The sequence below is a fragment of the Micromys minutus genome, assembly GCF_963924665.1.
Source record: "Micromys minutus genome assembly, chromosome: 19".
NCBI classification, from domain to species: Eukaryota; Metazoa; Chordata; class Mammalia; order Rodentia; family Muridae; genus Micromys; species Micromys minutus.
Window position 1 is genome coordinate 34186020 of NC_137954.1, and position 23188 is coordinate 34209207.

Genomic DNA, 23188 nt, shown 5'->3' on the forward strand with positions numbered 1-23188 from the left:
CCCCAATTTAGAGTCCCAAAACATGGCCATTCCCTGAAGGAGACACTACGCCCTGTACTTTGCTGCTTTTCTCAGGCAGTTCTGCTCTGGTCTTCCTTGGTCATTCTGAGTTACTGTTTTTTACAGAGGGAAGTAGTTCTTGTGAGCAAATGTGTGATGGACAAGATCCCCAGGATGAACTGTCTTCATCACTGCTACGTGAAGCAGGTGAGGGAGGGGAGCACTGTGTGGTCTGACGGGTTGTGGAGACTGAATTTTGAGCTGGGGTTTTTTGTTGTGTTTGCTCTGTGTGTATATCACAATGAAGCAGAGGGTCATGAACTGGTTGCTCTTCCTTTATTTGCCTATGGCAGTAAATTCAGGGTGGTAAAATGTTTTGAGAAACATCATAAAGAATATCATTTATTATGTGCTCATGGGTCACTTTTGCAGGAATATGGTGGGTGGGACAACACTCTTTGCCTTTGTCTTTTCAGACACTAAGGCCTTAATATATTAAAACTACAGGACACCTTCTTGTTCTAATTTCTTGATCTCCATGGAAACCAAGTACCATAGCATTCCTATGCTGACTAATAATTTTTCTTATTTTTTCACAAACTTGTCAAAAATGCTTAAAGAGGAACTATTGTATCATTTGTCTGATACAATTCAATAAAACCCAAAACTATTTGACTCATATACTTTTTATACACTCTTTGATACACATGTCATTCCTTCATTCCTAAAACTCTAAGACTTTGTCAGAAGAAATTGTTACAAATTTAAGGCTCCAGATAAATAGAAATGAATAAGATTCTGTCATGTTTCAGAACTTGAAAAGGACAAGGAAACCAGAGGTCAAGTTTCCAGATGGTTAGACATGGGGTCTAGGATCTCTGAGGCTGGTGGTTAGAATCCTGAGGTCTGAACCCAATATGGAAATCCAAGGATCTTTTGATACTCAAGGGAGTCTATAAGGGCCCAGTGGAAAAAGGTTTTACTTACCAAATAGGAATGCTTAGGGAGAGAAGAAGAAAATTAGAAAGCATGTGAATGTAGTATAACGTGAGATAGGAGAGCTCCAGAAGAATAGAGCTAGAAAATATTAACACAGAGGCAATATAAAATGTAGTGTGTACTGCAGAGGTAAAGACAGATAATGAAGAAGACAGCAAATGCTGGGGAGAGAAAAATCTAATGTTAGCGAGAGACACAAAGGCCTTCCCAAGTACCATTTTCAGCTGCTATGAACCAAGTTGTTTTAAATTCAGGAAGAGCTATGTTTGTGAGTCCCATTCGCTTAGAAGGGACACTTGAACTATAGAGTATATATGCAAGCATCAAACTGAACTAGTCGGTGAAGCATCATAAATGGCAGTGGAGGGGCTGGTTTATTTCTAGTGAGCAAGTAGAGTGTGGCTATTTCTGATTGGTGGCAGTCCAGCAGCATGACTGTATGAATTATTGGTTGGCTTGTACAAGTCCATCTACTGGACTTTAAGCTCAATGATTAATTAGGATTATTCTAGTTGCTGCTTCTTTATATAATCAAAGAATAATGCATTTCCCTAGGAGTATAGAAACTTTTAAAGTCATCGTCTTTCTTCTCTTCGTCTTCTTCTTCTCCTTCTCCTTCTCCTTCTCATTCTCCTCCTTCTCCTTTTCGTCCTCCTCTTCCTCCTCCTCTTCCTCCTCCTCCTCCTCCTCCTCCTTCTTCTTCTTAAGTCCATGTATGCATGTGTGTCTAAGTGTGGTTTGTGCATGTGCATTTGAGGAACCCTTAGAGGCCAGAAGAGGCGATGGTAATCAGAGTAGAGTCACATGTGGTTGTGATCCACCTGATTCTGGTGCTGGGAACCTAACTAAGGTTCTCTGGAAGATCAGTACTAGCTCTAATCACTGCTGAGCCATCGCTCAGTACAGAAACTTTCCATTCTTGGTTTCTCCCATGTGAAGCCCATCCTTTGAAGCTTACAGGAGAGACAATTAAAGGCTGTCTATATTGAAAATATCCTTTCTGTAACAGGACACTGAATCCAAACTCCTAAGCCTACTTCATTAATTAAGGGTTACGCATCAATGGTTTGAGAGAATTGTGTCTGTGGATAGGGAGAGGAAAGGGGAGTTACAGTATTTAAAAAAATATTAGCTTAATATCATGCTATACAATGGCTTTTGATAGTATTCTTTCCCACTCATCCCAGATCCTCTCAGAATTCTCTCTCTCTCTCTCTCTCTCTCTCTCTCTCTCTCTCTCTCTCTCCTCCCTGTATTTGTGTGTCTCTTGCTTTCTCTTAAATAAATCAAAACAAACAAACCAAAAGGACAACCCCCCCCTCAAAAAAAACCCAAAACAAAACAAGAGACGATCCCACTCCCCCCAAACCCCACAAAGATTGTGTGGTCAACTTCTTCTGAGTGTGGGGCCCTGCCCTGGATGGGGTTGATATACCAAGTGGCACTTTAGATCGAAACACCCCATGAAAATAAATGCCTGATCTTCTTAAGCAAGTAACATTACATGGGTCATCAGGCAAAAGAAGAACATGAATTTACTATGACGATAATGAGTTTAGGAGACACAGAGAAGTTCTGGTGATTAGGCAAGGTACTTCAGGGAAGGAATAAGGGCTTGCATTACACTTAGTCAGGTCTTGATGACTGAGACTGATTGATTATAGAGACAAGCACAGGTGAACCTCTCATGACTCCTGAAACAATCCGAGTTCACATCATCTGGCAGTTCTGTTTGCAGAAATATCTCAACTTCTAGGTCAAGGGGCTTTGTCAAAGAAAGCAATTCTCCCCAGAGAATAGTTTAGAGTGACAAATACTGTGGAAACCCCGGAGAACCTCCTCTTTTGTTTTATAGAGCTACTTGACAAACATGTAAAGCTCCCCACCCCATTCCAATAATGAATCAGAATCTTTAGTTAAATCCTGCTGATGATTAGGTGCAAGACTCGGATTGATTGTGAGAACACAAGTGGGAACTGCAGGTTCTGTCATGGGAGACTGGCTTTGAGGAGGCAACCCCATGACAAATGGAGAAGAGGGATTATGTGAACAGTGGTTATGTGAACAGTGTGTTGCCGTGGGTGGACTACTAGGCTTTCAAGAGAAGCAGAGGCTAAAAGGGAGACATGTAGTCAATGACCTGACAGTAGTTGACTCAAGATTACACCCACAGTGAGAAAAATGACTTACTCTCACAGGCTGGCAAGCCACCACGTGCCTTTGTGAACAGTCTGTGAAAGAGTAGGTCCAAGTGTCTTTGCAGTTCAGCTCCCGACTAGTGGGTCCACATTCATTAGACTATGAGGCGGGCTTGGCTTGGGAACTTGTCAGACCTTCATGTCCATCTGCTTGTTTTGTGTCGTTACCTTCTAATATTCAGAAAGATGGGAGAATTGGGGCAGACACAAGCAAAAACACTTTAAAAAGTTCCTGAGACTAGATGTAGCAAGAATGAACGCAGAGACAGAATACTCGCCACACACTGTACCTATAAATTAAGATAGAAATTTCTTTATGTTGATTCCTACATGCTTCTTTAACTAACCTAACTCAGAAATAAAAGCACAGTGAAACAAGTTCCAGTTGAGACTGAGTCACTTGTCGTGGTTCAGGATCACTAACTGAATTGTACACAAGACGTCTAGATTTTACATCCGCAGGACACACTCCCAGCAAGTCTATTGATGATCTTGTTGAGAACAGCATACATAGAAGCTGGAGACCATCCTTCCCATATCTGGAGCTGTGAGCTTGCTAAGTGAAGTCCCTGGTGGGGAAGGGAGGAGACACTGTGCTCGAAGCCACAGTTTTTCTACAGAAAAAGCCGCAGTTGGGCCTGGAGCTTTGAGAAGCGGGTAGTTCAGGGTTTGTAGCTTTGCAAAGCAGAAGTGGTTGTGCACGGGCCACTCTGAAACAAACATCCAAGCATTTGGAGGGTGACTGCTGCTGTTTGGCAGTTTTTCTTCTTCCTCGAGGAAGATGAGAACGTTAAATCTTTCTTTACAGTAAATTAAGGGTGGGAATGGGAAATAATGTAGATGTGGAGAGAGAATAGCCCCAGTTGATCTCGGGTGTGAGTGCTGGGGCAGGCGTTCTGCTTGTTTCTTAGTTTTCCTTGTTGTTGGTTTTATTTTTCCAGAAAGCATCTTCTCTTTAGTTCAGACTATCCGCGCAGTCAGACAGCAGTGGGGGCTTTTCTCTGTCTCTGTCTTAGGATCCATGTATAGCAAGTTTCTTAGTTATGATCAGTATCCAGGGTACTAGATCACAGCGGAACAAAGAAAGGGGCTGAAAGAGCTTGCTTCTGACCTGTTGTTCTGTGAGTGACTGTGCCCTAGAATGATCAAACAAATACAGTTCTGACAAAGCGGGCAAGACAGAAGAGGAAAACATTTAAAAAAAAAAAAAAAAAAACAGGAACTGAAAGACATTGGGAGAATATAAATTTTGGAGGAACAAGAGAAGGGGTGGGATCAATAAACTTACAAAAAGGTCATGTGTCACCCTTGGAGGGAGGAGCAATAGAAAATAAATATTCAAGGCTAGCTTGGCTAGAGTAACTTCTAGGCCAACCAGGAAAATTAGGTGATACCCTGTCTAAAAATGAAACATAAAAAACAAACAAACAAACCTGAGGGTGTAGCTCAGATTGCTTGCCCTACACAAATGAGGCCCTGAGCTTGGTCCCCAGTATTACAAAATTAGATAACAAACCTACATACACCCACAATTTTGGCCCAGGAGCACAGCAACCCGCAAGTGAAAAGAAGTGTCCCTGTGTCATGTGTTCCCCAACATTTGTGCCAGAAGACCTGGAAGCAAGAATGGGAAGCAGCCAAGGAGGTAAGGAATAGATATGTCTGCCCAGGGATCATGGGTTAGAGATGGCTTGGTGAGTACCCAGCTTCAGAAAGAGTAGTAGCTTCTGGTTCAGTCCACCCAAGAATCCAGTCCTCCTCATCTGTCTGTTGGGAGCTGGAGAGAAGCAGGAAAACTTTACAGAGCCACACGGAGGAGATGGAGTCAGTTGGTCACATGTAGATGATGAAGAAATGCAGTTTTTAATTAATTAATTAATACCTCAAATGCTGGACCCCCTGTCCCAGTCACTCCTTCTGAATCTTTTCTTTCATTTCCTCTGAGAGAGTAGAGCCCCTTCCCAGTTTTTCTCCACTGTAGTGTATCAAGTCTTTGCAGGATTAGGCACATCTTCTCCTCCATGAGGCCAGACAAGGTGGCCCTCTGCAGCATATGTCCCAGGAGCCTTGGTCCAGCCCCTATATGCTCTTTGATTGGTGTCCCAGTCTCTGAAAGCTCCCAGAGCTCTGGGTTAGTTCATACTGTTAGTCTTCCTGTGGAGTTTCTATCTCCTCCAGAGCCTTCAATCCTTCCCCAAATGCTTCCATAAGGGTCCCTAACCTCCGTCCAATGTTTGGCTGTGGGTATCTGCATCTGTCTCAGTCAGCTGCTGGGTACAGACTCTCAGAGAACAATTATTCTAGGGTCTTCAAGCTTAACAGAGTATCATTAAAAGTATCAGGGAGTAGTTCTTACTCATGGGATGGGTCTCAAGTTGGGGCAGTTATTGCTTGGCCATTCCTGCAATCTCTGTCCCATCTTTATCCCTACATTTCCTTTAGGCAGAACAAATTTTGTGTAGAAAGGTTTGTGGGTGGGTTGGGGTACCTGCCTGGCTACAGGAGATGTCATCTTCTGGTTATATATCCCCAGTGTTAGGCATCGAAGGATAAGGTCACCTGAAAAGTTAAACTCTTTTTTATTTAAAAAAAATCTTTTTATTAGATACTCTCTGTATTTACATTTGAAATGTTATCCCCTTTCCCCACCCCATTCCCATCCCTCCTCCCCCTCCACTTGTACACTCGCTCCTGATCACCCTCTCCACCTCAGTGCCCTGGCATCTCCCTACATTGGGAAAACATGCCCTCTCTGGACCAAAGGCCTCTTCTCTCATTGATGCCAAACACTGTTATTCTCTGCTCCATATGCACTTGGAGCCATAGGTCTCTTCATGAGTGCTCAGTGGTTGGTGTTTTAGTCCATGGGAGTTGTGCTAAAGAAAGGACTAAAGGAGCTGAAAGGAGTTGCACCCTCATAGGAAGAAAAGTTAAACTCTTAAAGCTACCACTTATCTTGTCTGCTGCTGTGTTGTACTGAGTCACACCCATTCTTCCCTGCCACCCACAGTGGCTGAGTAAACTTTTGCAGCTAGATAATAAAGTTGCTGTGTCATGGTAAGACCATGACAAAGGTCCCTACTGAGTATGAGCCACTGCTTCTGAGGAGGAAAGTTCATTCAGGTCAGCTATTCCCAATCCAGTGTACATTCCCAACCAACGTTCTTGATTGTGTCAAAGAACCGATTAGGGTTTGCCTAGAACACTTCCTACCACATTCTCGTTTTATTTGTTCAAAAGTGTGTTAACATCTAAAATGTCACATAGGGAGGTCAGAGGCCAAAAATGGCCAAGGCTCTCCCTGGATTCTCAATTGTCAGTTCACTGGGCTTAGATTCTACTAGAAGGAAGGAAGAAACAGTAATTCAAGCAATGCTGTACGCTAGGCCTCTCAGTGTGAATGGTCCTAAGGGTTCTAACCTCTGTTCATCATTTCTTCCCTCATTGCTGTTTACTGTCTTCTAGAAGCTGTGCACACTAGGAGGAACATTCCTGCAGGAAAATCCAAGAAGAGGAGAAGTAAGGGAACAATGACTGTTTACATGCTTTTGATGTTTCTGAGAAGTTATTTATCCCAGAATTACTATTGTTATTGTTTATGATAATGGGGTAGACTTCGGTGACTTCCCCTGAGGTCCTCTACGACTTTGAACCTGTTATCTTAAAGACAAGGCCACTCTGCACATGTGATTAAACTAGAAACCTTGGTGGGTTGGGAGGATGTTTTTGACCGTTGGTGTAGGGGTGACTAATCTGATTTTATGGGCCTTAAGAAATAGAGAACCTTTGTTAGATGCAGGAAGAGAAATGGCTATGGAGAAATGGTCAGAAGGATGCAGGCCTGGTGAATCTAAAGGTACAGGAAGGGACCAAGGACCATGGTGACCTTGAGAACCTGGGGCAGGCAAGGAAATAGGTTGCCCCCCAAAGCCTCCAGGAACAGAAGGGCTTTGGACAGTTGCACACAGTTAGAGAGATCTCTCTGTGGCTCTGTGCTTTCAAATTCTTGCAGAAACATCTAAGGGTCACATGCTGGAATAGAGGACACATTTTTTTTTTCTTTTTCCTCTGCCAGGATCTACAAAGACTGTGATTTGGAACAAGTCAGGGAAATGTTGCATACATAGAACAATGTGAGGACTAAAGAGGAATGCACAGGAATGTCCTTGTCTTATAAGGCCATGCTGGCAAATGGACATTTCCCTGGGCCATTTAACCAAATTTATAAAGTACAATTCTTGACTGTCTCTGATGGCCCTCCCTAAAATGCAGCTCAGTGGTTTTGCATGAGGGAGATATGTAAACATCTGTTTTCACACGGGTCCTAAGAAAACACATCTCTAGAAAAGAAGTGTGGATAATAGTTGAGCTCACCTGGATGGATCATCATCTGATGGTAGACAGTGTCCCATGGCCTGCATATGCCGTGAATCTGAGTTCCAGCTCCATGGATCATGCATAGTTTGTGGTTGAGGAAGGGTTATTAACTGGGGGTCCTATCCATTCTCTGACCATGTCCTTAACGGAGTGGCATCGCCTCAGTGTTCTCTTGTCCATCAAAGCTCCTCTTGTCCCCAGCCCTCCTAAATGTGAGATATCCCCTCAGGTGCTTGGGGTTCTGCTCTTATATCCTGCCATGTCATTCCAGAGGCTGCACCCTCACCGGTAGGCTTATATTTTTCATAAGGGTTCTTAAATGCTCCAACCTCCCTTACAGCCCACTGATCAAAGGCAGGGAAGGAAAGAAAGGTTAATAGGATGAGGGGGACATGGACCTGTTTATAAGTAGTTTGGGGAGACTCCAGCCTTCGCTGTCATCAGTCCAATCCACTAGCAAAACAACAAACATGAATCAGCAGCAGAGGATGGATCCAGAACAAACCATGAGTCTCTGATGATCAATCTGCATGAGACCACAGAAGGGGCCAGAAGCCACCAGAATATCACCAGAAGTTCTTTGGTGCATTTCTCTCTATAAAGCCACTTCACAACAGGCAAAGATGAACAAAGAAAGCAAGGCGAACCAATGCAAGAGTGTAGCCACTTTCTGTAGGACACACTATCACATGTCCTCTCAAGCACCTGCTCCAGCAAAACATCACATGTTGTTTCACAGGACAGCTTCCAGAAAAACACCATGTGTCTATTTTTAGGAAAGCATCCTCTCGTATATCTGCTTCAGCAAAACACCCTCTCATAAGAGAGCTTCCAGAAAAACATTACATGACACAACTGAGTCTCCAAAGAAACCAAAAATTTCTGCTTCACTGTCTTTCATTCAGACCTTCTCCTTTGCTCATCTGGACCCAGGCCACCAAGGGCCTGAAAGTAAGGCAAAGAATTTCCATAGAAGGAGCTAGAATTAGAACAGAAGCCTGGGTTTCAGAGTGGGTCCATGCGTCACTTGTAGCTTCCTCCCTCCTTCAGTCATGACCATTATCCAAGAAGGTGAGAGTTCCTGTCTAGGAATTGTTCTCAGTGAGCAAACTGCACCCCTAGGTGTGTGTGCGGGGCATGAAGGTCAAAGAATTAGCACGTGTTTATGTTTCCCATTAAAAAAATAGGGGTGTTCTTATCATACTACAAATGGTTCCAACAGCCGAGTGTGACAGTGATGTTCCTAGGGTCACAATGGTGCTGCCAGTCCCAGCTGGTCCAAATGTGGCTCAGCAGACTTAAGGGACCACCTATACCCTGAAGATGGTTTCAAAGTTCTGCTCAGTGTGTCAGGGAAAACTGTTCTGTGGTAGGTCTTGGACCCTGAGAGAAGGTGGGTCATGGCCCAGCAGGAGGTTATCAGTAGTGCCTGCAGAGAAATCCAGTGCCACTGTAAATTACCAGGGACCAGGGCTACTCAGTTGTAGCATATTTTCACAGCCCCTGGGAAGAATAGCATAATCTGCCAGCCTTGGCTTCTCACAGGACTGAGGAAATATCCAACCCAGTTGGTTGAGTTCCACCAGCTTGAGCAATGGCCAAATCTGCTTTCAGTTCGTTGTAACTGGCTTGAACAGAACACATTTGGCATCAGTCAACATGGGTATCAGCAAGTCTTGATGGAATTTTTCAGAAACTGGTTTCTAGCTTGAAGTAGCGTGGACCTCACAAGTCCCATAGGGTGGGATGTCCTCTTTGGAAGACCACAACTGTTTTGGTGCCTCCTCCACTGTCAGTTTTGGGGTCCATTGTTGTCTCCTCCCAAGATGAATGTCTCAGGTGGGAAAATCACAAAGCCTCCCTCTGTGGGTCAGGCCTTCATTTCCACCAGTAAAGTGACAGTCACTGGTTGTTCCCAGCCAGTAACAATCAGAGTGACCCTGTCCCAAACAAAGTACTAGGCAAGGATAGACATGTGGCACTGTCTTCTGACCTTGGTATATGTGCCTGGAATGGTCATGCCTGCACTTATACACACTCATGAACATGTACATACATACATCCTATATTTCAGCACATACAGATTAACAAATAATAACAATCCATAACTGCACCACCAGACAGACTATCCATACTTCTCCAGAGCTCTGGTCCCAGGAGTTTGGATAATTCAAGAGAAAACCCAACAAAAGCTCTTACTAGGCTTCCTTAAAGTTCCCCCCATTCCCACTCTGGCCCTTCCAGTGATAGATGAAACATGTGAGGAGGTTCATGTTACAACTGTAAGAGAATAGAGACTACTTAAGAAAAGGTCTCCACATGGAAGTTGAGAGCATTCCTCCACTTCTAGTGTAACATGGTCTCTGGGTTGAAGTTGCACCGTAGATACATGCCCCAACATTTATCACTCCATCAATCTAAGACATGGCCAGGAATCAGCCATCACAGGTCTTCAAAGGGAGGTAGATACTCGCCTATAGCCTCCCAAGCCTACAGCCCAAGACACAGGAAGAAATAAATTTAACTCTGCTGTCAAACTGCACATGACTAAACAGTTAAGAATTTTGTCTCATTTCTGGGATCTGAAGTTCGAAAACGGTATCTGAATGCTGCTTTCCTATCAGGTCCAAAGAATTACATTACATCTCTGAGTGATTGGTTCTGTTCTTTTTGTTTTGTTTTGCTTTGAAGGAAAAAAGAATGGTCACAACTGGTCAAAACAGAAACGGAGAAAGCCAGTGAGTGTACAGAGAAAACGTAAGCAAACAGAGGGACCATTATAGCTGTTGAGTTTATTAAGGTGTTTCCTATTGTACACTTGGAGGGGGATCTGTGAGTCTTTGAGTCATAATTGTGTGTGTGTGTGTGTGTGTGTGTGTGTGTGTGTTGTATTCACACAGGTGTGTATGGGTGCACATACTTGCTCCAACATGTGTATGCCATGATAGGAGGATGTAGAATATCCTGCTCCCTCACTCTTTACCATCTTCCCTTGCCAGTCAGCCCCCATGAGCTTCTTGTCTCCAGTCCCTTAACACTTGCCCTATAGTTATATAACTATGCACTTTTTATGTGGATGCTGGTATCTGAACTCATACCCTCATGCTTACACATTTATGGCTCTTAAGCACTGTGCAATCTCTATCTTCCCACAAACATTTTATAGATACATGAAGATAAGGGTTAAGATGCTGTAACCAAGTGTTCCAGTACTACAATGTACTTCTTACAAATGGTTTATTTCTGGTACCTGGGATGGTCCAGATTTGAAAGGGAGGTGCTGTCATCCTCAGGATAAATTTTTTTTATTTAGAAAAATGTGTATGAGAAGGATGAATAAAGCAACCAGGCTGCATGTGCATATGTACAAATGTATGTGTATGATAAGAAAATTTATATTTGTGTATCTATGAAAGCATTCATATTTGCCTATAAATTCAGGCCTCTTAATGTAAGTATCTGTCTAGAGAGAGAAAGATGTACTTAGACACAAACCTAGAACTGACAGTACATGTTAATAAATGTGTTCACTGAAGGGCTGATGGGATGGTTCAGTGGGTACAAGCATGAGGACTGATTTTGGATCCCTGGCGCACACATTAAAAAGTTGGGCATGATGTACACATCTGTAATCCCTCACTGGGGAGGCATATACAGGTGGACCCCCAACTCCAGTGGGTGACCAATAAGCCCAGTCAGATCAGTGAGACCCGTGTCAAAAGCTAAGGTGGAGAACTATTGAGGGAGACGCCACACATTGATTTCTGGCCTCCATACACATCATACACATTCAGGAACACCCATATATACATACATAGGAATGCATACATGTACACACATACAATACATGCAAAAATGCATATATTGGTTATATTTGGTTATAGGAATAGATGTGATATCTATATTTTTATTTGTTTTTTTGATATTGAATATGATCAGCCTTTGTCATAAAAGGTATTCTTTAGGGATACACATACACACAGATAGATAGATAAATAGATAGATAGATAGATAGATAGATAGATAGATAGATAGATAGATATACCAATTAATTCTAGAATGTTTTTGAGCAATTTTATCACAAATATACATGGCGGTGTTTCCTATATTGTATATATATTTACAAACAGCCCCACCATCTGATTTTAGTAATTATCCAAGGCTTTGCTTCTTCCTAAACAAAAGCTAAATGCTGTTTTCCAAGTGATTACCAGTTTTGCATCAGGTCCATGAAGTAGGCATTGGAATCCAACTTGATATTAATTCCACCAGCTAAGAGACTTATTATGCTCTTGATAATGACCTGTTGACTGATGGGTATATCTGTGTTTGGAAAGGAGAAAAAAAAATAGTTGCATCTGTCTTTTGAATGCATGTTATGAAAACCACATTGTTTTTGGCTGAGTTTTTTTTTTAAACACTTCACCAATTATCTTCATGTGTAGACAAATAGGTTTCTTTCCAACATTTTAATACAACTGAATCATTCACATGCTTTAACCCCGACTTCTGCCCGGAAGAACACAGCTCCTCCTTGTGAGCCCTTGTGTGTGGGGAAAGCACCCTGATGTGGTGGATGCCTCCCTTGCTCCTCCCACTTTCCACTGTAGTTTGGCTTAACTCTGCATTTGCCTGTGTCCCTTCTAGGTGGCAGAACAGCTGTTGGTCAGGCAGTTTTCAGGAGAAGGAAAATGAAAAGGAACCCAGGATTCTCTGCTAAGATCAGGGGTAAGACAGCTTCTGTGGATCTTTCCCTTCACCCTCTGTCTGGTAAGGTTTGGGGGAATCTGAAGGTCACAAACCCAAGAAAGCAAAACACAAAAGCTACTTGAGCTTTACTTGTCAGTCAGTTTCAGAAGGAAGCTGTTGGGAACAAGAGCATAAATTGTATTTATATCACCAACTTATCTGTCCTAATTTCCTCCTTTCCAGTTGAAGTGGATTTTTATAGAAATGCTTTTCTCTTACATATCAGTTATTAAAATCTGGGGACTTGGAAGCAGAAAGCAGATCTACTCTCAGTCCTTTCCTTCCCCCTTTCAGTGAGTTCTTTCTCGTCTTGGACAAACCCTGTAGCTTTCCAGATCCTTTTCTGCAGTGGCTGTATTCCACAGGAGAAGCTGAGGGCCCTTTCTGACCTTATATTAATTTTTTTTGACAGTCAGACCATGCTTGAGAGAACAAACAGCAAAAGAACGAACCTTCATGCTTTCTCAGTTTAAAGCCCCAGACTAGGACATGCAAGCAGGGCTTTGACAGAGAGGAGGGATAGTTGCTGGAATGAATCAGGTGGAAATCTTCCCAGTGGGCTATGAGCATGGGACCTCAGAGGAAACAGGAGGAATGGGTTATTCCCAAGCATGAGTTAGCTTTTAGAGTCTCAGTGGTATATTGAACCAGAAGGAAGAGAGTCCCTTGGAAAGCCACTTTGAGGGGAAGACCTTATGTTGCCTGGTGTCCCCACCATCCACAGAAAGGAAAGCAAGAGCATTAGTTTCTATAACAGCTTATGTAGCTGAATTAACAAGGGAGACACTTCCTGATAACTCACTGTGTCTGAGACAGTAGCAAGACTTTTCATGATGCAGCTGAAACAAGGTCCAGAGCCCTAGGCCACTACAGTGCTGCCTGCATCGATCTGCAGACCCTCAAGAGTGGATACAATCTCTGCCACACACAGGGTGCCAACCAGCAGTCATTGTGTATGAAGGTGGCACAGAGTGTTGGGCTCAAGTTTTCTCTTCCTTTCCCTGCACTGGACTCGGACAAGTCCCTTGTCTCTCACCTCAGATTCTTTATCTCTAATGTAAGAGGGTCGTCTTTGTCAACTAAAGTTCATTGCAGTCTTGATCACAAACTTAGTCTCAGCACCACGGATAGTCCATTGCAACCCTTCCTACACACACACACACACACACACACACACACACACACACACACACACACCATCAGATTCTCTGCACAGATGAGAGGAAGAACAAACTTATCTTCTCAACTTTTAGAAATTTCCTTGAGAAATTTCCATCTCTACTTCTGTGGAGTTACATCTTCTCTCCACCTCCTGTATTGCTTTCAGATTGTTCTAGAATTCTCAGAGTTTCTCTATTGGCTATAAACACAAAACACTGTTGTGAGGGAGAAATGAAGCAATGCAGACATAAAGACAAATTTGAAATGATCCCATCCAGCTCTGCTATGTTGCCCACTGTCTCCTCAACCTGCTCCAAGTCAGTGCTGAAATGGGGAGATGGGCTCATCTCTGGTTACCATCTTTAGTAAATAGCACATCTGGATAGCTCCTGCCGTAACCCGACAGCAGCTGTGTGTTTCATGTAGCAATCAGTGGTGCTAACCAGAGTGGGAGTCAGGACAGTTTTACTGAATCCAAATTTCTCTGCTAAAGCGTTCTGTTTTTTGTAAGTTAGGGGTAAAGTTTTTTGTCACTATATATCCAATATGCCACTTGCAAGAAAGATGTAGAAGCTAGAGCTGTGAGGATCAAACATGTTCCAAGTGTTAAAAGAATGGCCCCATGAGAGAGAAGGAGGAATTGAACAACTGCAAAGTGAGACTGAAAAAAAAAATTCTTCTTTTCAGGTCTAAGAAGGCGCATAAAGGAAAATGCCAAATTCAGCGCTAAGTTGCTTCCTGTGACGTGTGTTAACTTGAAGGGAGTGTTACACAAAGATAAATTCAAACAAGGTGGGCTTCATGGTTTTAAACTTGCAACTGCTAAATTTAAAAACCACATGCAATAATGCAAATACTTAAGGAACTGTGAGATAAGCATGGGTGACATCTTCAAGTGTGCCATTTTCACACTTGAAGAAACCATATGGGATAGATGCTCACGATGTGGCCATGAGATGCCCAGAGAACCAAAAAAAAAAAAAAAAAAAAAAAATGCCATGAACTTCCATCCATAGATGGAAACTATTGTGTAGTTTTATTCTGGTCAGATACAAATGGGAAGAGGCTATGAGCCCAATCTTCACATCCCTGGGCCATTAGCACCAGGGCATGACATTTGTCATGGTGAGACCATCACAGGACTGAGGAATCAGAGAACCCAAGTTCCAGCCTCAGATTTGCCAAACAAGGCGTTCTTATTCTATAGAGGGAGGGGGCTTCCTGAGCCTGAAATTTCTCATTTTGAAATAGAGGACAGCAATTTAAAGCCTGACCCATGAGGATTAATGTATATTGTTGGTATAACATATTCTTCAATAATATGCTGTAAAGGTTTGCAAGAAACAAAACTTCAGTAAGATGAGCTTCATCTCAGATCTCTCTTAATAGGAGGCTGTGGATGAACGTTAACAGAAAGGATTACATTGTCTCTATTTTTAATGGTTTTAGTGAGTTGTAATTCATACACTATATAATTCAGCAATTAGAGTCCACAAATAAAGGGATTTTCTAATTTCTGTTCTATAAATCTGCCCACTGTACACATTTCATACAAACAACATCCTATAATATAGGCCACTTGTGACTGCCTGCTTTCACTTACCATGATGATTTCAAACCACACCTGTGTAGTTTATGCAAGATATAGCTTTAATTGCTGAATAACATGATACTCTGTCATATGTCCATAGTACATTTTCACCATCCATTCATCAGTTTGAATTATTTCTACTTTGGGATGTAATAAATAATGTTGTTTCAAGAATTCAAGGACAATGTGTGTAGGAATATACATACTCAGTTTGAGGTTCACAGAAGCAGAGCTACTGGGTCATATGGTGATTATATGTTGAATTCAGTAAGGACTCACCAAAATGTTTTTGGTGGTGGCCACACTCTTCTGTATTTCCACCAGCAATGCAGGGCTCTCCAACTTCCCTACATCAAAAGCTGCTGTTTCTTTTTGTTGTCTGTTATGGTTATCCTAGTGGGTGTGAAATGGTGTGGTAGTAATTTTGATTTCATCTTCATAATAATGAAGATGCCAAACATATAATTAGCTTTTAAAAAATCATAATCTCTATTTCCACTGGATGAGATTTATGTTTGATGGTATCTACCTATGACTGTAGGAATGGACAAACTTCTGTTCAATAATCCCTTTAAATTGGATAGAAAGCAATGCCACCTAATCCTGAGTTGCAGAAATTAGTGGCAGTCATAGTCGTAGCGGAGAATTCCACCTCTAGCTAGCCTAGGACACCTGAGACTGGTTGTTCTCCAGCCTGAGAGAGAGAGCCAAGCATCAGGTTGGATCCAGTCACACTGTGGAATTGGTTACTTATTTGTTTCTTGGTGACTGAAGTAGTTTTAGAAGGTGGTGATTATCATCTTTTTCATGCATGAAACGAAAGAAATATGCAAGGTTTCATGAAAGCTCTTGAGGGAACCCCAGGACTCCTGAAGTCAGGCAGGAGGCCCAACTCTTCTGCTATTGACTTTCAACACAGATCTGGTGGCTCCAGATCTAGTGTGGTGAGAGATCATGTCTCTGAGCCCTAGGGAAAAAGCAGACTCAGAACTAACCTACTATGATCTTACAGGGGTATCTGTGGCGTCCATACAGTGTCAGGATGGAAGCTGGTTCACGCCCTCTGAATTTGAGAAGATGGCTGGCCGTGAAAAATCAAAGAACTGGAAATTGAGTCTGCGGTGCTATAGTTGTCCCCTGAAATTCCTGATCCAGGTATTGCAGTTGAGGGGAGGGAGGCCAGTGCTTCTTCCTGCATTGTTTACAGATCAAATAGGGATTTAGTTATGGGAAAGCCCTGATACCAAGGAAAGACGCATCCCTCATTCATAGCTGTGTGGAAGGTACACCCTTGGTGGTATTGACAAATGAGAGAGAGATACAGAACCTCTGAGGGGCCATTCCGAATAGGGCTTTTGCTGGGAAATTTCTGCCTGAAGCTAAAGAAAGAGTTGACTCTCAAACAAGTGGAAGACAGCCTAGAGCAAGAAGGGCATGTGAACAAAGGTTTCATTCAACAAGGCACCTGTGTGGGTATAGGGGGTGCACTGTGTGTTTGGCATAACCTATCCTTTGAGGTTTGCAAATTAGCTTTTATTCACTTTAAGTCATTGTAATTTCTGAGGTTTACTGCCTCTGATGCTAACCTAGGCCTAGGCCTAGAAACTTCCAACCACTCTATAATCCTATCTAGGCCCAGAGCGTTTACAGCCCCTGAGACTTACTGCTGAGTAAGCTCACCCTTTCTAGTGCTTTGTGAACTCTGGCTGGCTGGTTCAACTCAGCTACTCTGGCTCAAACTCCTTTCCAAGCTGACTGATTCAATCTGATTTCTCTCAGTTTCTTCTGAATTGCTCTGCTTGGCCTCATACTAACTTTGGCAATCTGTTCTGATCTTCGGGCTCCTTCTCATTATCTGGCTCATTCTGTACACCTGCATCTATCTTGTTCTCTGTTCAACTGGTAAAACTCTCTGGGTAAAAACTGCTTCCTTCTCTTTGTTCTCTTCCTGCACTGCCCCTTAAGTAGCTTACCTTTCCTCTCTCTTCTCCTGAGAGTTGGGCATATTCTATTCTGTCAAATCTTTTTCTAATTTGTCACTTTGTCACTCAATTAGACATCAGTTTCAAACTCAGGAGCTTCCTTCTACAAACAAACTTCACCTTCATTGTTTGGGATTAAAGGTGTGTACTAAGGGCCTGTCTATATTCCAGCCAGAGAGATTAAAGGTGTGTACTAAAATCTGAGCCACACTATAGTTAGAAACAGTTTTTTTTTTTTATTCAGTAAAACACACAACCTCAGGGTTTATAGTGTTATCAAATATCCTGCAACCCTAATTACCCCAAATCCAAAATTTAGACAAGAAATCAGTGGTGGCTTTGAAGTTAGAAATGGCGGTTGAAGACAAGACATGTGTCAGAGATAGAAAGATTTCTGTGTTTTCAAGGCTAGACTAGGTTAAATAACAAGTTCCAAAACAACAAGGGCTATGCAGAGAGATTCTGTTTTGACTTACAGTGTATAGTCCATTATGGTGGGAAGCCAAGGTAGAAACTCAAAGCAGAAATATGGAGAACTGAAGCAGAAATCACTGCTTAAGGCTTGATCTTGGCTCATGTTCAACTGCCTTTTAAAAAATATTATTTATTTAATGTGTATGAGTACACTGCAGGCGTCTTCAGACACACCAGAAGAGGGCATCAGATCCCAATACAGACGGTTGTGAGCCATCATGTGGTTGCTGAAAATTGAATCAGGACCTTTGGAAGGGCAGTCAGTGCTCTTAGCCGCTGAGCCATCTCTCCAGCCCTCAACTGCTTTTCTTATTCAACTGTGGTGCACCTTTCTAGGGATGTTACCACCCACAGTGGCCTTAGACTTCCTATATGAATCCTCAGTAAAGAAACGCCCCCATAGACTTGCCTATAGTTTATCTGAGACAGAAAATTCTTCAATGGATATTTGTTCTTCTTGGGCATGTCAGATGAACAACCAAACTAGCCAGGATACACATACAATGCTACTAGAAACAGGTGGTCTCAGACATGATTTCATCATCTCTCTATCCAGCAAGTCTGTGTATTTATCCTAGAATTTGTAGCTCGAAATATCTCTCCCTGCCCTGACTGTCCTAGCCCCTCAGCTCCCAGAGACCCGTCTTAAACTGTGTAAGATTAGTTGTCTATCCTGACAGTTCTAGCACGTTCCTTTAATCCAAACACTCCTGTGGCAGGGACAGGTGAATCTCTGAGTCTGAGGCCTCTACAGTGCAAGTAAGATGGCCAAGACATAGAAAATCCCTGTCTCAAGAAGAAGGAGGAGGGGGGAACAGAAAAATGAGAAAAAGGAGAAGGAGAAGATGAAGGAGGAAGAAGAGGAGGAGGAAGAGTCTGTCACACCCTATATGCAAGTGACAACTGGGTGTTGACTGGCTAGTCCTGGACTAGAAAGTCAAGTTGAAGTGGGTCAGGTGGGAACAGAAGATTTAAAGTTTGAATCAGTGATTGTGGGGGCGGGGGAAAGTTCTCAGGATTTAAAGAAGATGTACCAGAGAAAGATGGATGTAAGATGGGTCTTTCTAGCTGTCACAGGTTAGAGTGTAGGTAACAAGAGGGAAATGAAGTCAGACAATCTGGATCTGAACTGGGCAGAACTTTTGGAAAGAGGTTGGAAATGCAAGACTCATGCCATCAAAACGTGATACCTACATATTCAGGTCCTTTTGTCTTGCAGAGGAATTTTCTACCTAATCCTCCACGGATATATCGCAAGAGGAAAAAGGTGGGTGCTCACCATGTGACTTTACACACAGCATCTCACTGATGGCGCCTCAGTTGGGCTGTTATACTTAAAGTCACCTCTCATTTCCTCCTCTACTGCTTTCTTTTCTGGTTTTCAGTCTGTGCCTTCCCCCATGTTTCTGTATTGTGTGTACAGCTAGATCTTCCTTGAATGTTGACTTCTTTAAGATGGAGATGTTAGAGAGTCATGAGCATAGACTTCAACAGGCTACATATCACTGGACACTGTCATAGCTCACTAAGACTCTGAACTCCAGGGTAGCGTATAATTTGTCATTGGCATTATTTTCTAGTTTGCTTAAACTCTGAATCCCCAGGATGTTTCATCCACTCCATTTTCTAGAAGGAATCTATGATTTAACCTACTCAACAAATGGCTTTAAAGGCCAGTGCCTCTACTCTTCTTATGCTAAGAGTGTCTCAGTCTGGATCACTCAGTCTAGAAATGTCCAGCCCATGAAACTATCCTTGGGTGCAGTATTTCATAGCAAAAAGGGGCAGTTGCCTTTTTGTGCCTCTGTTTGTAAGAACAGAATTCCCAGTGAAACAGAATCCAAGCTCCATTTCCATTTTCATAAGTCTCCCAGGGGCTCTTCATCTGCTCAGAGGTGTGGACTCTAGGAAATTTTCATGTCACAGTCATCATCACACGTCAGCTTCTCAGTTCATGGAAGGACTGTTTAAACATGCTGGCGATGACTGGTTCGTGTCAGGAAGTCTTGGATTTCCATCATAACCATCATTTCTGTATGATGACATCTGCACTGATACCCAGAGTCTCTTCCCAAGCAATGCCTTATTTACTTGTCTGTGTGATGCTTAGTTACAAAACACACACAGAACGCTCAAGAACTGAAAGAGAAGATTGTAACAAGAGCCCTGACTGATCCCAGTATTTGTCAAAGTCACCTGTCTACATTAAACAAAGACAAATAGGGTGAAGGATAGGATTCTAGAACAGTGGGTAGTGATGGGACCACTTCTCCGGTGAGTATATCCTAGACCATGCTTGTCTTTAGCTCTCAGCCCAGGACTGGAACCAAGAGCTGTGACTCCCTGTGTTACAGAAGGGAAGGATAAAAAGTCATCGCAGCTGATGCGCCAAAGCAATGTGAATTCTACTGTTGCTTCTCAACATTGAGACCAGCATGGCATCCCTTTAAATTTTGAATAGAGAGGAGGGAGGCCAGCAAGGGGAAGAGCTGTGGCCCTGGGAGCCTTGGTTCCATTTGATTTTCAGGGGGAGCTAGAGAAGGTGATGGATTTTCTGTCTGGGGTCACTTGGATTCTAGAACTCTGAGTCTTATGGGTTCTTGAATATGATTAGTACATCGTTAGCCTCATTTCCATGGCAGCTGAAGTGCTGGTGGTCATGGCTGACACATTCTGGTTGGCAAATTGAAAGAAAATAGCTCTGAGCCTTAAATATTCAAGAATAAGAAGAATTATTCATTTAGAAACCATACCCTGCCTCCTTGCGTGACTTCACAAAGGTTCCTTGGGAAGAGGAGCCAGCAAGGGAACTTGCTTTGAGCCAAACAATAGTTCAATGATCCTCTTTTTCTCCCATGAGATGCACAGGTATAGGGGGGGAAAGTAGATATTTTAAGAGAAACACATTAGACGGAATGAATTAAACCAGATTTTCAACCAAAGAATTTAAAAGCAAATACACCCTGTCAACGGTTTCTGGGAACCCCCTGCAGGTTCATGAGGCCATGACTTCTACAGGCTTAGGTCAAAGTAAGATTGAGAAACACATGTGACTGGTCAGGATGTTAAGTCTTTAGTGAGAGGTAGGGGAAGACTTTATATGACTACAGTGTTTCCTTTGATCTTGCTGTTTGCTTTATTTTCTAATTTGTTCAGGTGGAAATTAAACAAATTCAACACTTGAGATATTCCTACCTATAAGCCTCTAAATAATTAAACAAATTTTCTAGGCAAGATGGCACATGGCTGGACTCCCAGCACATAGAATGCAGAAGCAGAAGGATCAGGAATTCAAGTCCAGCCTTAGTTATAGTGAATCTAAGGCCAGCCTGGGCTAAAGTGAAACATGTCTCAGAAGTGAGATTAATGCTGGTGATGATAAGACAAATTTAAGCAACTATCATTTGACTACTTGCGTGGATAATCAGATCTAATACTTAACATTATCACTCAAATTTTCTCTTTCGGCAGAGAACACAGAACTCATATTGTTCCCTAGATGACCCTAGTGTAAGTACTGACTCCTAGCTACAATCCCTGAAAATCCCCAACCTTCTCCTTGGTGCATTGCCTGTGACTTGGTTGCCATCATTACCAAACCTATCCCACAACCAAGGTAGGAGGAGCCACTGTGGGTGTTTGGGTCAGAAGCATCCTGCTACGTGGCCCACTATGGGTTCTCATATCCTTATTTACCCTCAAGGTGGAAGACAGAGTTCTAGATCTCTGGGGTCCCTGGTGCAGAACCTGGCACAGCAGTAGGCCTGGCTGGATTTTGATGAAGGGTGAAGAGCAGATACAGGAGGAACCACCATTTGCAAAGGACAGTGTATAGAAAGAAAACATCCCAGCATGTATCCTGTGTGCAGGTAGAACCCAGGAGGCCAGGCCTCCTGTGTAAGTTCTAGGTCTAGACCTCTCCTTTTCCCACAGAAAGTTGCCTACAAAGTGAGTGGGCTTTCATAAAAACCCAGAGGCCAGTGTGAAGAGAGCAATGGGGGTTCAGGGGGGACAGCTGGTTGGAAGCAAAACCATCACACTGAGCAAATTACTGTTTTTAAGGCTTGTACATTCATTCTCTACTCTCCTGTATCCTTGTACCTTGTGGATCTTTCTAGACCAAAGAAACATTTTAAATAAGCTTAAAAGTTAATGTTCAGAAGACAGAGTTGGGTAAATTTGGGGAATGAGAGGATGGAAGCAGGATAGGTTTATGGCATATGGAGCATGCTATATAAAATGGCAGAGACAAAGACAAGACCAGGGTACAGTAGGAACATGGCCCAGAGTTTAACAGAATGAGTTTGAGCCACACTTAGAGGGGACATGGCTGAGCATTAGAACAGGAGGAGCTGAGGAGAGATGAGACACCACGAAGCTGAGGACACAGGTGGAGAATGGACCTGCAGCTGGGGAATGACGCTGATCATCTGGACAGACCATAGCCATGGATGGAAACCAGAGGGATTCCATCCTTTGCCTCTGGAGGAGGAGAAGAGCCTGGGAAGGAAAGTGGTCCAGCAGTTAGGTGATAGAGCAAACCACAGAGAATGATGCAATGCAGAAGGACAGGCTTCTTGCTCCTGGAGGCAGAGACGGCCCCGGCACAGAATGATTGGCCCTATCACCCTGACTACTTTCCTTTTCCCACCCACTCACCCAGTGGTGGCCCAGTCCTCAAGCCACACTCACATCTGTCCCTCAGATGGTCACAACAAATTAGAAAATTTCCCAACAGTCTATGAACTACATAAAAGGGGTTTCTTTCCCCCTCTTTTACACCATTTCTTCTTTCTCTTCCTCTCTTTCTTCTTTGAGATTTTTGAGTTAGGGTCTCATGTGAGCCAAAATAAGCTTAAATGCACTATGTATCCAAGGATGGACTTGAAGCCCTGACCCCCTGTCTTGACTTTCCAGTGCTGAGATTCCTAGTATGTGCCACTACACCTAAATTGAAATACCCCCCCATGTTCCCATAGAACCATCTCTCATTTCTCAAATTGTCACTGTTCTCCTTGATGTTGGGACCAGGAATGCATGTGTTCTTGTACACATATCATTCTGATACTTCCTGGGTCCCTGTGTTAGCAGTGATCATAGGAAAACCCCAGCAACATACCAAGGAAAGTTGTGAGGAACTTATTTGAATAACTTTCTACATGACAAAAAAATAGAAAACCACCAATCAAAGAGCATAGGTATCATTAGTTAGGGGCTTTCCATGGAGACAGAGCGGGGCAGGGAACTAATAGACCATGCTGGGCCCTCTCAGCTATTTACAGGTTTTGTGTATGTGTGTTGTTGTTGTTGTTACAAGGCTTCAAGCTGTCTTAAAACCCATGATTCTACTGCCTTAATCTCCTTAGTGGGTTACCTTAATTTATGTAACCACCACTTCTAGGCCTTCTGACTTTTCCAGCTATTTAGGCAGCACATAACATTGAGCTTTAATTTTGGTGTTATGCCAGGCTTCCCACACACAGCAGCGGTTCGGTCACAGTCCACGTCTGCCCCTTGAACATACATGTATTTTCATACCATATGTATTGGTCTCTTTATAATTTTTCTACAAAGTCTATTGGTTTTAACAAATAGATCATACCCTATAGTAACAAAGAACAAATGATGTCAAAGTTTAGCTTTTCTAGATGAGAACT

General features: G+C 42.8%; 1 protein-coding gene across 6 annotated transcripts in view; it reads left to right on the forward strand.

Annotated features, from left to right (window-relative positions):
* LOC308433315 (nuclear body protein SP140-like) overlaps positions 1 to 23188 on the forward strand; it is a 43634-nt gene that overhangs the window by 14796 nt on the left and 5650 nt on the right. For 5 of the 6 annotated variants that reach the window (XM_080933326.1, XM_080933327.1, XM_080933329.1 and 2 more), the window contains 8 exons: positions 127 to 207; positions 4741 to 4842; positions 6663 to 6716; positions 10266 to 10331; positions 12222 to 12302; positions 14172 to 14276; positions 16088 to 16230; positions 18751 to 18798. In XM_080933326.1, the coding sequence (XP_080789452.1) occupies positions 127 to 207; positions 4741 to 4842; positions 6663 to 6716; positions 10266 to 10331; positions 12222 to 12302; positions 14172 to 14276; positions 16088 to 16230; positions 18751 to 18798 (680 nt within the window). The remainder of the gene's footprint in view (positions 1 to 126; positions 208 to 4740; positions 4843 to 6662; positions 6717 to 10265; positions 10332 to 12221; positions 12303 to 14171; positions 14277 to 16087; positions 16231 to 18750; positions 18799 to 23188) is intronic. The other variant, XM_080933328.1, reaches the window with a different exon arrangement.